This window comes from Lissotriton vulgaris, chromosome 8, assembly GCF_964263255.1.
Source record: "Lissotriton vulgaris chromosome 8, aLisVul1.2, whole genome shotgun sequence".
Taxonomy (NCBI): domain Eukaryota; kingdom Metazoa; phylum Chordata; class Amphibia; order Caudata; family Salamandridae; genus Lissotriton; species Lissotriton vulgaris.
In genome coordinates, this window is record NC_141696.1 from 380897917 (window position 1) to 380915963 (window position 18047).

The 18047-nt window shown below is 45.4% G+C and overlaps 1 protein-coding gene across 1 annotated transcript in view; it reads right to left on the reverse strand.

The window, feature by feature from the left end:
* Positions 1-18047, reverse strand: part of MYO16 (myosin XVI) — a 2821299-nt gene that overhangs the window by 1203878 nt on the left and 1599374 nt on the right. The window contains exon 19 of the mRNA XM_086934162.1: positions 6927-6998. Coding sequence (XP_086790288.1) covers positions 6927-6998 — 72 coding nt within the window. The remainder of the gene's footprint in view (positions 1-6926; positions 6999-18047) is intronic.

Here is an 18047-nt window from a genome sequence, read left to right on the forward strand (position 1 = left end):
CGCCCTCGCCGCCGCCCCCCGGATCTGAAGAGCCACCACAGGAGGAAGGTCCTTCTCCTACCTGGCCGCCAAGACTTGGAACTCCCTCCCGACCCACCTCTGCCTGACTCAGGACCACCTCGCCTTCAGGAAGCAGCTCAAGACCTGGCTGTTCGAGCAGTAGCGGACCCTCCCCCTCCCCGAGCGCCTTGAGACCCTCCGGGTGAGTAGTGCGCTATATAAATGCTGTGATTGATTGATTGATTGATTTAATAGTTGTCTTAATATTCTGTGTTGTAAGTTTCATTACCTCAATACGTTTGGTTTATTTTTCTGGATTGAGCTCACACTTTTGAACATTCATATGAGACAAGTTAAGACCTGGTGAGGACCATGGACCACAGACATGGAAATTTGGGATATACAACCTGGCTGCAACTACAATTCATGCAAGATAAGCTGATATTTTCAAAAGAGTTGGTTAAAAAGGTATGTGGGTGGTGTTGTGTATCATTGTTTTAGTGGCAGTTTGGATGCTTTTTTGAAAACTGCTAAAAGGGCTGAGGACCTTGTACTAGAAGTGGTTTTAGTTCCACTCTCCAGATTTAATGACAGATCATTGCTTGTCATTGCTGAATAAACCTTTTACACTTGCACTGGTCTACAGCACAGTAACCAATATTACAAAGAGCAGTGATCCTACGCTCCAGTTCAATGAATCCAAAGGCTCATCCTGACAAGGGGAGTTGGATTAGCCATGGAAGCATTGACTGAATTGGTTGGCATGGTGCTGTTATTAAGCCAAGAAGCTGAATCGTAACTTGCAGGTGCCGTTTTCTGCAGGTGTCTGAGAAAGTCTAGACCCTCTTAGTGCTTTCATTATCCATACCTCATTGCAATCTTTTACCCCAAGTGTAGAATTCCAGACTGGAAGACCTGTATTTTTATTGATACTGATGGCATAACATTCGAATTACCAGAAAACTTTCAAACTGTCTAAATCTCAGTAGCGTACATTTTGTGGAACACTTTCAATATCTAGCCATATTTAATGTGAGAGTCAAAAAAGTAGAGACAGACTGGATGGGGACTGGCACTGTTGGTGAATCATCCAGGGTTACCCGGCAGACCAGGATAAACATAACCTTGACTGTTGTTTCGTTGGGCCCAACCTCCCTAGATGAAGTAAAAACTACTGCCACTACCTAATACTTCTTGAGGTAAGCAGTATCCAAAAGGATTAACATATATCTGGGACGTCTTCATCAGAGTGCTAGAGGTCCCTCGAAAAGAGTACAGAACGAATTGCATTGCCTGCTTCCTGCAGCACTAGTTTGTCCATGCCAGTAGCAAACTTTTTTGTCAAAGAAATTATGGATGTGTGCATGTGTATGGTATTTCTATAGCACAAACCTAGCGAAAGGGCAGTTGAGCACTGTACAAGGTCAAGGACAAGAATAAGGCTAACAGCTAATCGTAGAGGAAGCTGAGTTGTGGACAGTTAATGCATTTTGATGTAGTGCTCTTTAAAGAGGTGAGTCTTCAACTCTTTCCTAAATTGAAGGAACTCTGGGTCAGTCCTGATGGATATGGGGATGTTGTTCCAGATCCTGGGTGCATAGATGGAAAAGGTTTGCTGGGTGTTTTTTTTAGACATCTTGGTCTGCAGTCTGATAGCATCCTGGCTGGATTGTGATCTTGTCTGCAAGATAAGCAGGGTTACTGGTAGATACAGCATTGTAAATAATGCAACTGGTTCTGAAGGTGGTGCTGTCCAGCAGGGGGAGCCAATGGAATTTGATCAGGATGGGTGTGATCATATTTCTTCACCCCATGAATGAGATGTGATGCAGCTTGTAGGATGCCCCTATGGAGTGCCAGCATTGGTCTGTAGGGCCATGGCATTGCCATAATGCAGATGTGAAAATATGAGGCTTTAACTACAGTTATGAACTACCTTTCATGAAGAATGTGTTTGACTCTCTTTAGAGGCGAGAGCTACTACCATGCCGTGGGTGTGGTTGGTGTCCAGGGTGAATCCAAGTGAGTTGGTATTTAGTGAAAGTTGAGGTTCGAAGCTGTAAAGGTTCATTTCATTGAGCCAAGTTTGCACTGTAATTTGTTTGTTGTAAGCTTGTTGTATAGCTTATGAAATTTGACATTCTGAGATTCACTCCTCTAATGGAAAAGAAAACAACTTCTGTCTGCTGCTGTAAAGAATGTTACCAGTACAGAAGCTTTGTAGCATTGTTTCTCTACAAACTATTGAATAGTACCACAGCAGAACCTTTGTAAAAAATGAGGAAATCCTGAAAAAGGCGCATGATGTCCACTCAGCATGAGTTTCAGAGTGTAATATGGATGTGACAACTGATTGGAGTCTGTTCATGACAAGGTCGGAAAAGATAAGTCTTCTAGGACTAACCTGTTAGGCCTGTGAATGAATGCACTGTGTCGTAGGAAACACCTCATTTCTATATAATTTGAGCAAGCGTGTGGCACTATTCCGTTTTCTGGTTCTGCCCAGTATATACAAATTAACTTGCATATATGCAAAATGAGATGAACACGAGGGAAGCTGGAAAGCTGGTAAAGGCTGGACACGTCCTCAATATTGTCATACCCCTTTCTGGAATGAACGGTGCAGCAGGAAATCCTGAAGCTACAGAACGTTACATAAATGCTCAAACCACTTTCTTTATCATCTACAAGAAGATATGTTCTCGAGAAAGTTGTGGCTCCTGCGTCTACTTAGTTGTCTTCAGAGTATACTCTAGCCAAAGTTCAGGTTCTAGTTTCACGTTCTTACGTGCTGGCTACCTCTAGATTTTCGGATTCCAAATAGTATTCATTGATGATTCTATTAGTGCCTTCTTTAGTTTTCTACAATGCTGAAATGCATTGGGCTGGTCTGAACTAAACTCGCACAGAAAACGCAGATAAATGTGGAGAATAAAAAAACAAAGGGGCAGATTTAAGAGCCCCTTGCACCGTCGGTGGGTCACGTTGCATTACGCACCGGCAGCGCAACCTGCTGCGTGATATTTACAAGTACACATGAAGCCACCCTGCGTGGCTTTACCTGTACTTGTAATTATCACCTCTTTCCACTCAGCACTTCCTGTGTTAGGGGCATGACATGTGTGTTGCTGTGGGTGTTCTCATGCAACACCCATGTCCAGTGATGCATTCCTAGATTTATGAGCAATCATAAATCTGGAAATGCGTCAGAATGCTACTCCACCCTAAGGGTGGCATAGCGAGGTGCAACGAGGAGAAATGTTTTAATTTCTCTCCATTGTTTTCCTCTTTCAATGTGTGTTGCATTCTACAGCATACATTGAAAAAGAAAATCACCTCAATTGATTGTTTTTGTGCAGCAAGGTGCCCCTTCCTGCATAAAAACAATCTCCCCACAACACAGGCATCCTTGCACCATGGTGCAAGGGTGCCTGCGCCGGCCCATGGCAGCAGTATGTGGGCCAGCACAGTGGGAAGCACAGAGATGTGACATATTGTTGTAAATATGTTGCACCCCTGTGCCTCAGAACTAACGCAGTGCGGAGCAGCAAAGTGTCTTGCAAATCTGCCCCTAAATCTCATGTGGCAATGCATTTTTTAAATTTATATAAGCAAAGAAAGTCAATTGGGGTTAACTTTTCGGTTATATGGGATAAGGGAGTCGAAGTGATAATTTCATTTGGCCAGTTATCAGTCAGTCAGTCAGTCAAAATACTTTATTGCGATAACTTAATATCATACAAAGACAATGGCAAATATATACATAGAAACACAAACGACAAATACATTAAAAACAGTTAAAAAACATTTTAAGATTAGCATGTTAAAAAACCATTGTACACCATGTTACATTTTGTAACTATAAAATTAATACAAAGTGCAAAGTGCTAAAGTGCAAGGTGCTAAAGTGCAAAGAAGGTTTAAAAATTACTAAGTATGTCCCCATCTGAATGTTTCAGAAATGGCAACTACTAGCCCTGTTACAGTGCTTTCTGAATAATCTTGGCCAATGGTCACCGGCAGACAGACTAACTAGTGTGCAGGTCTATACTACGAAGGGAGGTAGACACGTTTTTAAGTCTGATATTCCTGCTTCTTATAGCTCTCACCAGGAAACAAGCCACAAGAAACATAATCCTGGCAGTTCGTAACATTTGCAGATAAATAAGAGCAGGTCTGACTAAAATAAATCCTGCTTCCTTGAGTATAGGTACAAGAAACAATCTCCTAGCTTCATTGTAATAACTACAAAACATTATAAAGTGCATAGTACTTTGCTCAGAGAAATGATCGCAAGAACAGGGCGGTGCCTTTTCAGGGGTACTCCAAACGGGGTAGAAACCCAAGTTAAAATGTATCAAATTAAATCGAAAACGAGTTAAAATGAACCTGTGGTAGGGATGAGTCACCACATTAAGGTAACTGTCAGGACCGTTGGGTATAGCCAACAATAAGCTGGCCCTGACACAGGGTTTCTTCAGCTCAGTTTCTTCCCTCTCCAGGGATAGGAGCTCCTTCATAGCCACCTTGGTGTAAGCAATATCTTTGGATGTTATAGAATCAATAACAGAGTATAGTTCAGGCCTCCCCAACCTCAAAAAACTATCCTTAATGTACATCAACCACCTAATCCTGTGTACATTATCTAGGGTCAAACAGTCCCTCATTATGATATGATTTAGAGGGATTTCTGTGTTAAGCCACATCCTCAGCCAAGCGATTAAAGGTGCAATTCTAATCAAATCTGAGATGTAGCCTTCCCCCAGTTCCATATGAACAGTATAGGACGGGGTTGACTGTGGGACGCCCAAAACAGATCTAAAAAATGTATTTTCCGTTGTCTGTATGGGATCGACTCCCCTATGTCCCCACAATGAGCCACCATATGAAGCAACTGAAATGCATTTAGCTTTGTATATCTTGCTGACAGCTGCAATTGGCCTACCCCCCAGTTTTTTAGAGAACCCATGGAGGGCAGCGGATGTCCTGGCCAGCATGGCTGCTCTGCTTTTTACATGAGGAGCCCAGCTACCTTTCTCATCAAAGGTGATCCCCAGGTAGGGAAAAGAGGAGACGCGTGCAAGCTTCTCTTGCCCACAGAAAAAGGTTTTATGAAAAGGTTTCCTTGAGGCCAGGCCCATAAGCATAACCTGTGATTTTTTCGCGTTTATTTTCAAATCAAGGGAGCCCATAAACGATTCAAAAGCATCCAGGAGTCGTTGAAGCCCCACCCCAGTTCGTGCAAGAAGAACCGCGTCGTCCGCGTAAAGGAGAACTGGTATTCCCTGTTCCCCTGCACGTGGGATGTCGCTTGTAACGCCCCTGAGGGCAGGCTCCAGGGCGTTCACATATAACGTGAACAACAGTGGGGCCAGTATGCAACCCTGTCTGACTCCCTTTTCAGACGCAAAAACATCTGTACACCTTCCATTTGTAGATACTCTAATTTTAGTGGTAAGGCCAGAATGGAGGTCAGCCAATAAATTGACTATGGATCTATCCAGGCCCATGTCAAGTAATTTTCGCCAGAGCTTAGTTCTATTGACCATATCAAACGCAGAGGAGAGGTCCATGAACCCGAGGTACATGGACCCATCCTTAGCCCTGGTGTATTTCTCGATCAGCAGGTGGAGATTAAGACACTGATCCAGGGTACTTCTTTTGGGTCTAAACCCATATTGCACATTACTCAAGATGTTGTTCTCAGTGGCCCATTCATTCAATTTCACTAATAAGACTCTCCCTAGGATCTTAACTGAGGAATCTATCAGTGAAATTGGCCTATAGCATGCAGGATCCTGCCTATTTCCTTTTTTAAAAACAGGAATAATTATTGATGTTTTCCATGACTTAGGGATATTGTCACGGTTTAAAGCGTTAAAGACCCTGCAAAGCAGTCTTGACCAGAAGTTAGGGAAGCATTTAAAGGCATCAGCAGGGACACCATCTGGTCCCGGTGCCTTTTTATTCAGAGTACAATCAATAGCCGATAATACTTCCTCAACTTCAAAGTGCAAATAATTCCCTATTGGAATGGTAATCGCTTCCTGTGCCCTGTTCTCAGCGTTATAGTGGTCTGAGTAGATCTCTCTGAAGTGTTTAATCCAGCCCTCATCAGGAATATTAGCTTCTAGGGGGGAGTTATCCTCCCCTGTGAGTAGGGGTTGGTTAACAATCCTTCAGAATTCTCCACTATTTTTTAGTATGGCTGGATCTGTGAGTTGTGACCAGGCTTCATCTTTAAGCTGTTTTTTCCTTACAGCAATGGCCTTTTTATATAAAGCTCTGCTATTACTGATGAGGTCACGATCTTTTGGCCAGTTATCAATTGGTTTCTACTGCATCAATTTTCTAGATGTGTTTTTCGGCACACTTGAGCAAAAGGCCAATTGATGGAGATGCTACTTGCCAACCAAAATACCACCAAATTAAAACAAAAGCAAGCAATGTTATTACAAACTAGTTGCAAGTATGCAAATGCAACAAACTAGAAATTACTTCATGGACAAAGGACAGAGGGGCATATTATCAAGAACAGGCAATAAAATTATCGCCGCTTTTTATCGGCAGGAAACTGCCGCTAAAGCAACGATAATGGGCTTAATATTATGTCCTTGTGAATTCCAATAGAAGTCGAGATTCTGGTGTTAACCTGGGCTACTATGGGAATTCACAAGGGCATATTATCAAGCCCATTATCGCCGCTTTAGCTGCAGTTTCCTGCCGATAAAGCTGTGATAATTTTATTGTCTGTTCTTGATAATATGCCCCAGAGAGCACAGCATAAAGCACAATACGGTGGTGTCATAAACATCAACTTAATAAAGTTAGTATGGGAAGTCCTGACATTGAAAAAAACACTTGCACAGCCTGTTCATTGTTTTTCTAAATACTAAAATAGCAGAATTTTCCAAAAAATAAGCTACCTTTAAAGTATTGTACATCTGTTGTTAATGCAGAAGACAGTTCATCTGGTGATACCTGCAGCATTCCAGCCACTAGAAATAAAGACAAGGAACAAAATAAGCACAAAATCAGTTTGGCGGAGAGAGAGGAGCAGCAAGGGGAGGAGACAGAAAGACCTTTTTTGCAACGTGTAAATTGTAATTGGGGTGCAAAAGATCAAAGCTATTGCCATTATAACATATTGTATTGTGACCAGATCTACCTTGATCAGCTTGGCATAAATAGCAGTACCTACATCTACAAACAACACCATTTACTTATTCAACTACAAGGTTTCCTTGTTTTGCAGGCTCCAACGCTGGAACAAGCATGCATGGTGTGGTAGATTAACTCTCTGATTCTTCTCTCTGTACGTGATGTAGCACACTTTGAATCATAGTGGTAATACTCACCATCACCCGCCAGTGTAAAATCGAGCACCGGATACAACACACATTCTAACATCACTCATAGAGTAAAACCACAAGTAACACAGTCCTTCTATAGTGTTTATACAACTAACACACCGGCTTTAACATCACGCTTCACTTTCACACTAAACGCCACGCCACGAGTCAAACGGAAGCGCGGATACACTGCGGAGTTCCTTCGCATCGTAGTAAGTACCTCACATGAGAACCCGTATAAGCGCTCACACAGTTAGTATTGATTTATAAGGATGTGTATAAATATTGATATCTTTCCAGGTTTACCGGACACATCATAATTCACGTGAGTGAACCTCACTGTTAGACTCCACAGATATTAATTCATTAATGCGGCACTAATACTCACCATCACCCGCCAGTGTAAAATCGAGCACCGGATACGACACACATTCTAACATCACTCATAGAGTAACATAGCCAGGGAGCAACAATACAAATCACAGTCGTACAGCATTTCGTTTGTCACTGTAATGCACGAACCTGATCATAGGCACTGATAAGGAGCATGTTTCATACACATGCACTTACAGTGTTGGACATTGCATGGCATGGAAGTACACCTTAACCCGTATCACCGATTTTTAACAGCGCATTGCGTACTAGCAACATCTGAGAATACAACCATTGATGGGCGCATTCTTTCTTTACTTGTAGAGTAATCCCTGACGAAGGGCTGACACGAAGCCCGAAATGCATTGGGAATAGCGAACAGGGAGGATCATATAATGGCAATATTGACACTGCAATGAAATGGATAAGGATGATATGTCACGACCATGAAGATAATTAGTTGAACTAATAAAAAAAACTTTGAATCCACACCACATTGAATACAGAGAACTTTATTAAACCCACAAAAGTGAATAAGACTATTCAGTCTCCGAAGCAGTGCACAGAGGAGCCTTCCCCCTGGCTGGGGCAGCTTTGTAATAGTCCTTGTCAAAGTGACTTTCCCATGATAACACATTGAATTATTTGATGTTTGTTTGTAGGTTTGCAATATGTAGTTTAAATAGGTAAACAGCAAATGGTATTGATAGATGTGCTAAGGAGACTCATATTGCGTCCTACAATTTACACTTCCAGTTCATAATGTGCCTCAAACTTGAACATATACAAAGGTATTTCTTTTTTTTTTTGTTTGTTTATTTGCAATTTTATATAGCGTAGACATGACCTTAAGGCATCAGAGAGCTTTACAACAGTAGCATGATACGAGGGTACAGCAAGTTACAGTTAAAATAATTACGTTCAGACATATTGCATTTGAGACCAGGACATAAGCAGCTGCTGGACAGGGAACTACACGATTCAAGCATTGATTAGGATGGTGGAGACACACAATGAGTGTAGTTCATCTCCTGGAGAGAGTACTTATGGTTGAGGGGGATTAACGCAGGTGTCTGTCAAACAGGCGGAGCTTGGGGTCCTTTTTGAATGTGACTATGCAGGTGGTTAGGTGAAGGGAGGAAGGTAAGTTGTTCCAGATTCTTGTGGCACTACCTGAAAATGACTAGCTCATGCACCGTTCTCGACTATTGGTGGGGGGTCCAAGGAGCAGGGATTGGGCTTTTCTGAACCCCTATTTGCTCAAGACATTTTCAGTTTATCCCTTAGATAGGGGAGTGAAGAGGAGGGCAGCGCTCTGTGGGTAATGCAGCTGGTTTGAATTTGGTCCCGAGCTTCAATGGCAAGCCATTGAAGGATCGGTAGGGCCGGGTGAATGTGGTCACATTTCCTGAGACCTAGCACAAAGCACGCTGCTGCATGTAGAGTTGATCTCAATGGGCTGAGATGAAGTTTGGGAATGCCTGAGAGAAGGGTGATTCCGTAATATAGTCTGGAGAGTCCAGGAGCCTGCACCACTGTTTTTAGGTCTTGTTCTGGGATGCCGCACAGTTGCCTGAGATGGTGTCATGCGCTTTTGGCCATGGCTGTGATGTGGCTGTGGGGATTTAGATGATTGTCAAGGGTGATACCAAGGGATCTATCTCTCTGGACAATGGCAGGGCAGCCATTCAGGACGGGAAAGTTGGTCATCCATTCCTGCAATGGGGTTTTTGCTTTCGAAGGTGAGATCAAAAGAAATTCTGTTTTAGTTAGGTTGAGTTTTAGATGATGGTTTGACATCCAGTTTTGAATATTTAGGAACTTGATTAAAAGGAGGGCAAGGTCTTCAAGGGAAGAGAATTCCCTGTATATTTGAGTGATATCAACGTAGAGGTGGAAGAAAATCCCAGTGTTTCTGAGAATCACACATAGTGGTTCTATGTACAAGTTAAAGAGGGTTGGGGAGAGGATCGAGCCTTGAGGGACCTTTTGATGTACATTGACTAGGCTCAAGAGCGTGTTGGCCATTTTCAAAATTTGGGAGCTGTTGGTTAGGTAAGAGGATAACCAGTTGAAGACTGTGCCTCTACAGCCCATGCGTTATTCAAGAGTGTGAAGGAGGTCCAGATGGGTGACAGTGTTCAATGCAGTGGACAAGTCCAAGAGGACCAAGAGGCAGAAGTTTCCAGAGTCAAGGATTCTAAAGGAGTCGTCGACTATTTGTAGGATCGCAGTTTCTGTACTGTGCCTCTGGCGGAAACCTGATTGGGGAGAGTCTAGGAGGTTTCTCAGATGTGTGAAGTGAGCTGGGAAGCAGCGTAACTCAATGACTATTCCAAAATATGGGAGTGTGGAGACTGGGCAGTAGTTGTTCATGTTCTCTGGGTCGAGAGATTGTTTTTTTAAGAGAGTAGTGCTGTGACCCACTTTTATTCATTTTGGAAATAGGCCCTGTCGAAGAGAGGAGTTGACCGTGTTGGTCCATTGGAGGAGTAGGTGTGTGGCAAGAGATTTGCTGGTACACCCTGGAATGGCATCCTGAAGGTGGTTCAAGGGTTTAACTTTGTTTGCTATAGGTCTCATTCGTAAATGGGGGGAGAGAAGTGACCTCGAATTAAGTGACTTGCACTGTAGAATATCAGATTCTGAAGATTCACTGGTATGTAGCGAGGTATGGATGTATCTGACGTTTCTGTCAAAGAAATCCACTAAGTTGTTGCAGAGGGCCACTAATGCCTTAAGAGATGAAGGGGTTTGAAGCTTGTGATAGAAACTCGAGCTGGCGCTTTCGCCTGTTCTTTGAAGGATTCACAAGGGCTCTTAAAGACAAGTTTCTTACCTTCGGTAATGCCTTATCTGGTAGAGACATTATGTAGTCTCAGATTCATTACCTTAGAATTTCCAGGCATCAGACTGGATATGGAAGCTTTTTCATAGCAGTACCCCTGTGTGCTGATAGGTGGCGTTGGTCAAATCCAAGTGATATTGTAGGTGTTAAGTTCCTCGTCGTTGTGACATCTGCGTCGTCCATACAGTCGCCATCTTGGCGCGCTGATGTCAGTACTTTTCACAACTTTCCACACCAGAAGCACGGAACCATGCAGTGACTGAACATGGTGTGTTAAAAAAACAAGTTGGGCCCTGAAGGGAACAGTCCTGACACTACAAACTGATTTGCAATGCGAGGAGGATGGGTGGGCCGGTAAGGAATCTGCGGCTAGATCATGTCTACCAGATAACACGTTACCAAAGGTAAGTAACTTGTTCATCTAATATAGACATCTAGAACAGATACCCAAGCAATACCATACCCAGAGGAGGGACTGCAGAAAAGTGTTAAACCAGAAAGACCTATAGGATCGAACACCCGAAAAGGCCTTCCCTACCGACCTGGTTATCCAAGCAATAATGTTAGGAAACGTGTGCAGGGACTCTCACATAGCCACTTGGCAGATGTTGAGGACCAGAAAACCACGCTGAAGAGCTGTGGTGGCTGCCTTAGCCCTGGTTAAATGAGCCCTGAGGCCTTTAGGAGTCTGTTTCTTTGACAAGGCATAACAGATTTATATGCAGAGGATATCCCAGGTGAAATGGCCCTCTTCTGCACAGCACAACCATTCTTTGTTCCAATGTACCCTACAAAGAGTTGGTCATTCACCTGGAACTCTTTAGTAGTAGTTGAGCTTATATAGCGCACAGCTACCCGCAGTGGGTGTCGCGGCGCTTGCTTAGGGAACCCGTCCTGATATTCCCCTGTGTGATAGCCCCAGCAGGTACCCACAAGGTGAAAGTCAGGCATCCCGCCGCGAGGGGCCGTTGTGGAGATTAAGCAAGCTATTGCCCAGAGTCGCAGAGTGTGAACCCATGAGTCGAGAAGGCACCGGAGTGAGAATTATCGAGTCCGTGGAATTTTTAGCCCAAGACCTGCCGAGGCGGGGAATTGAACCCTGGTCCAGGACCGATCTCAGCTTCCGGGTCTGCCGCCTCTAACCCCTGAGCCACACTTCTCTGTGGTCAAGGTAAAATGATAACGCTCTTTTTGGGTCCACACAGTGGAGATGCTTCTTGTTGGAAGGATGCACAGGAGCATGGAAGGTGGGCAAGGTGAAAGATTGCCCTTAATGGAAAGGTGTCACCACCTAAGGCAAGAACGAAGCCCTACTGTGGAGCACTACTTTGTTGTTCACCTTTCTGGCAGAAGTTAAAGCCATTAAGAAGGCTGTTTTGAAAGGAAGCAGCCGGAGGAGGAAATTGTGCAGTGGCTCAAAAGTTGCATGCATCAAATAGGCTAGAACCAAGTAAATGTCCGGCTGAGGCATGATAAATGGTGAGGGGGGAAACAAATGTGTAATCCCCTTCAAGAATCTATGTACAATAGGAGATTTAAAAAGGCACGGTTGTACTGGCAACTATAGAAAAGCAGAACGGGCTGAAAGGTAACCCTACATAGTGCACAGAGCAGAACCCTTCTGGGCAAAAGAAAGAATGAAAACAAGAATGTCAGAGAGGGAGAGAGACGGGAGGTCAACATACCGTTCTGTACAATATTTACAAAATGTCTCCCATCAGAAGGCGTATTCCGACTTTGCAGCTCTAGCAAGTTGATGTGGAGCCTGGCTTCCACCAGAGACCAGAGTCCTCTGATCTCCACCTATCCCACATGACCGCCCCATCCCAGAAGTGACACACCTGCCACCACTGTGAGATCTGGTTGGGGAAGGGAGAGGGGTCTGCCTCTGACCCAATCTCAGTTTGTTAACCGCCACTGCAGATCGTTCGCACTTCCCTCCGAGATCAGGACTAGGTTGGTGAGATTCTCCTGATGCTGCCCCCATTGGAACTTCAAGTTCCACTTCAGAGCTCACATGTGCCAAATGTCATGATCTACCAGCAGGAGACAGGAGACCATGAGGCCCAGCAGCCTCAGAGTCAGTCTCATCAAGATCCAGGATAGAGGCTGAAACATCAGTATCATAGCCTGAATATTCTGGACTCGCCACTCTGGATGATAGGCCTGAAACTGCACTGTGTCCAAAATGGCTCAGATGAATGGAATCATCTGAGAGGGAGTCAGGTGTGACTTCAGCACATTGATAGTGAACCCCAATAAATGCAAAAGGTTTGCCGTAGTCTGGAGGTGTGAGACAACTTCTTCGGGCAAGCCTGCCTTCAACAACCAGTCGTCGAGATCGGGGAAAACTGGAACCCCTGCAGATGGGCTGCGGCCACCGCCATCACCTTGGTGAAAGCCCATGGGGCACTGGTGCATCAGAAGGGGAGCATGGAAAACTGAAAATGCTCATGGCCCTCTGTTAACCACAGGTAGCGCCAATTGTCTGGCACGATGGGGATATGGAAATGGGTTTCCTGCAAGTCCATCTCTACCATCCAGTTTCCGGTGTCCAGGACAGACAGGGCCTGAGCAAGAGGGAGCATCTTGAACTTTTCTTTTCTGGGGAAGTAGTTGAGGGTCCTGAGGCTGAGGATAGGATGAAGGCCTACGTCCTTCTTTGGTACCAGAGAATAGCAGGAATAGCAACCACAGCCTATTTCTGGCCCATGCACCTGCTCTACAGCTCCCTTGGCCAAGAGAGTTTTGACTTCCTCACGAAGTAAGACAAGGTGTTCGTCCATCAGCCGATCATAAGTTGGAGGCATGGAAGTAGGGGTGATCACGGAGGGGAGGGAGTAACCCCTTCCGACTATTGGCAGAAACGACCTGCCCAAGGTGATGTCCCATCAGGGGTGTAGGTAATGGGGTATCCTGCCACCAACTGGCCCATGAAATGGTAGAATCAGACTAGGAAGGTTTGGGGGAGGGGGAGTTTGTGGGCTGACGTGACTTCTGGCCTCCCAACCTGCGGGGTCGGGATGAACCCTGCCCACAGCCACGCAGAGGTTGTGTAACTTGCGTAGTCCTCTGGCTTGGGTAGAGCTAGCGTGGTTGGAAGCCCCTTCTGTAGCCACAAAAGGAGCGAAAGGCAAACACAGGCCGGGATGACACTAGGAGGCCTTAGGACTTAGCCATAGCCCAAGACTTCTTAAAACCCTCAAAGACGCATCCACCCTGTCCTCTAGGAGAGACGGGAGCCATCAAAATGCATGTCCATGAGGTTGGCTTGGACATCCTCTAAAAAAGCTAGAGGTTCCTAGCCAAGCGTGGCGCCTTATGCACACCATCAAAGAAATCACTGTGCCCAGTGAGTCTGTTGTGTCTAGACCACACTTTGCTGCATTTCTCCCACCGGCAACAGCTTAGGCGAGGACAGCCAGGCCTCCTCTGGGATTGTGGCAGCACCTGCTCAACCGTTTCCCATAGCAAATGGGAATAACGGCCCAATAGGCATGCCATGTTTACCGAATGCAGTGCAAGGCTGGGGGAAGAGAAGATCTTCTTACCAAAGATGTCCAGCCTTTTAGATTCCCTATCCAGGGGTTCAGAAGGGAACGTGCAAAGAAAGTAGAGGCTTGGACCACCTAGCTCTTGGGGTTGGGTGGTTGGAGAAGAAAGCTGGGTCACCCGGTGCAGGGCAATGACGGCGGGCAATAGTTTTGCTCACAGGCGCCTCTGTGCTGCACTTGGACCAAGTGCCCAGTAGAGCATCCATCAAGGCCTTGTTAAATTATGGCAGCAAGTTTTCCAATGCAGAGGCAGCAGGCTGCAGGTCCTCCGTCAAGACATTGGTCTTGACTATCACAGTAAAAAGCTGCAGGTCCAAGACCACTGCAAACGCACATACTACCATTACAAATGAAGCCCCCTCCTCCATAGCCAGGTTAGAGGGAGACAGCATACCAAGCTCTGGGGAGGTGTCCAAGCTGCTGGTTTCGCCCAGGTTCTCATACCCTTTGATTTCCTCATTGAAAAGCAGTATTTCTAAGGGATCTTGCTGCCCCTACCAATCTTCCTCCACTCCCAGCCCTTCAGAATAAGGGACAGGATGTGGCATGGAGTCCAATGGCACGGTCAGCGGCAGTCTCGGTAAACCCCCAGCCAGCTCTGTGTCATTTGGAATAAGGATAGGGGGAACGCTGGCAATGTATAGAGCTAAGGCATCAGGGAAGATCGAGTGGGTATGACAGTTACCAGTCCAGATCAGGGAAAGCATCCAAGAGGAGGCCTAGGTGCCGGGCAGGAGCCGATGGCATGAAGCCCAGGGGAACTTTCTTGTGAGCCTGCGGGGCCCAAAGGCATGCTGGCAGGGTCAGGCTGCACAAATATGATGCGCATGGCATCATCAAAATATTTCAGCTCGGTGGGGCTTGCTCCAAGCCCCAGAAAGGGAGGGAAATGCGAAGCCCACTCAGGCACCTGCGGAGTGGGCCCTCGAATGCCTCTGTCTCATCAGGTGACGGATGGGGCAAAGTCAAAGCATGCTTTGACTTCTTATGTTTTCTGTAGTGCTTCTTACCTGACCTTGATGACTTCGATTGAGAGGAGGAAGACTTGGATCCCGGGATCTGTGCTAAGACCTCAAAGCTTTAGGCAACATGGGCCGGCAGTCGAAGCACGACTTCAGGTCATGGTCATGCTCCAGGCACCAGGACATACCACATTAGGGTTGGTATGCTACATGGTGAGGTGACAGGTGCCACACAGTTTCAACCCCAAGGTCTTCTTACTGGTCATACCCAAACACAAACATTTCTGAGAAAAAGGCAAAAAAGTATATAAAAAATGACAGGGAAAAGCACTCTTTAATAGTTCTGCGCTGGCTGGCGTGGCGTGGTGCCTATACAGACTACGCAGACGTCACGACCCCACCTATCGGCCTGCAGGCATACTGCTATCAAAAATTTTATAGATCCAGCCTGACAGCCGGAAATTCCAAGGTAAGGACTCTGCGGCTAGAAGTCTCTATAAGATATGAGAGGATTTGGCTCTCAGGATGCAGTCTTTGTACTGTTTTCACGCTATATGAAGCTTATTCATGCTCAGATGAGAGAGTGCTAATCTTCATTTTTTCTCACCCTTTCTGATAAGGTATCTTTCTTCATGAAGTTCTTTTGAGAACCAAGGATTGGAGGGTTTTAGTCTAGATGATTTATACTTCAGGGGGGCAAATTTGTTGACAAAGAATTCCATGCAGGTGTTGTATTTGTCATTGGCCTTATTAGTACGAAGGTGAGGTGTACTTGAGATTAGGGTAGGAAGGGCCATTGGGCACATGCTTCTGTGTCAAGGTTGGATGTGTCCCTGAACCATATTTACTCTTTCTTGGGTTGCCCGGCAGATTTGGTATAAGAGCGAGAGAGGGAGAATGGGATCTGCATGTGTTCAGACCAGTCTGAAATGGGGTTGTATGTCTGTAGATTTAGGGAATTGGACATCATCATCTCAATGATGGTGCCTTTGTGGTGTGTGGATTTAAGGCAGTGCTTTTGGAGATCATTGTCTTTTAGAGAGATTTTTAAGGTGTCTACAAGGCTGTTAACCTTGATTGGTCAATGGATGTTGAATTCTCCAAGGAAGATTGTGTTGTCTGAGCTGATCAGTTGAGAGATCCAAAGATTAATCTATAAAGGAATTGTGATGATCTGGTGGATGGTAAATCACATTCAGCTTGATGGTGAAGATAGTGGATGTGGGCATTTCCACTGACTTGAATTCAAAAGGCTGAAAGTGAGTCATTTGGAGGATCCTGCATCTCAGTGAGTTTCTGTGGATGAATGCAAAACCTCTGCCTCGTCTATCTTACCAGTCTCTAAGTAAAATGGAGTCATTGGGAGGAAGCAGGTGGTGTGGAGCGTGTTTAGATGAGCCGTTGACCAATGTTTCAGTGAGAATCAGGATATTAAGATTATGGTTCAGGATTGAGGCCGATATCTCTAGCAGGTCTTTGACTTCAGGCCAACAATTATGTAGTATCCAAGTCAGCCCGAAGCAGTTGACTTTCTGGCTAGGTTGTTCAGGGAGGGAGGGTGGGATTTGTTTCAAGTTAAGAGGGGGTGAACGTACACTGGGACGGTGTGTGTTAGATTGCCAGCAGTCTGAGTAAAAGTTGGGGATTGGTTAGCCTACTGTTGAAATAGAGTGGGGTTGGAACTTGAAGCTGCATAACTCTCTAGGAGATTGAATAGCTCTGAGATGTCTTTGGGAGATTGTGTCCATTTAGGTCTGGGTAGACGGCTGTTGGAGTGTGTGAGGTGGAGGGACATAGAGGAATGAGGGAGGGAGCAGCAACGGGAGGATAGAGAGGCGCTTAGATGGTAAAGAGCCAAATAACAGGATGTTGATTCTTCAAGAGAGGTGTGAGAATAAGGAAAGGAGCTTGAATAGCAGAGGCCAGTTATGTTCATCAGTTATGATTGGGGGAAATGTGGGCTGTTGGTATCTGGAGTTAGGAGAAGTTATGGTAGTGAGCGATAAATGAGAGGAGGGGATGGGCAGAGAGGCTTATGGGTCGATGGTGGGGCAGACAAAAGGGTGCGGAGGGCAATCGGAGGGGGGATACTGATGTGTGGGAGGTTGGAGATGGGAGGTGCTGAGATGGTTGAGGGTAGACGTCACTCCCAGACTCCCCAGGAAGGATCCCGCAATGCCCCATTTATAACTTTGGTCCAGTGTTTTGGCCAAAGGACAGCAGCAGCAGGCAGGGAGAGATTTGAGTTGGGTGTTGGGCTCCCCTTAGCAGGTTTAGTAGGATCTGGGCTGCCTCGGTGGTAACAGAACAATGCCGTCCCCTTTTCCTGCTGTACTCTCTATTGTGGTGGGCAAAAAGAGGATAGGCGCTCCTACTGGCCTCCCCAGGAAGGCTCAACCACTATTCTTGTCCAAAAGACAGCAGAGACAGGCAGGGAGAGATTGTAGTCAGTGTTGGGTGCCCCTAGTACACTGAGAAGGATTTGAGCTGCCCCCACTGTAACTGAAGGCCCTGCACCTGCTTCTCCAGCTGTACTCCCCGCTGTACTATGCCCCTAAAGACCAGACACTACGTCTTCATGTTTAGTTTTGTTTGTCCTTTGTGTCAAATAACACCTTATGCTTTCAGGTACGATTTCACAACACATTTTTACCATTCCTTCATGCTGTTATGATTTGGGCCATATTGGAAAGGTGTCTCAGGAGCAAAACTAACATTTCCACTTTCTTATAACAGACGGGGTGACAGATATATTTGTGGTTCCTTTGGTAATGCCCATCACAAATGTGCAAAGTTAACAGCTATGCACTTAAAGTAACTATCCCCTCATTTACATGGGGTGGGCTACCATGCAAATGATCTATTTCATTGCCTATTAATCTGTTTTATATTAAAGGGGCAGCATGGGAAATCGCAAACAAGCACCGACAAAGGCAAAAGATTTAGCCTTTAAAAAGCG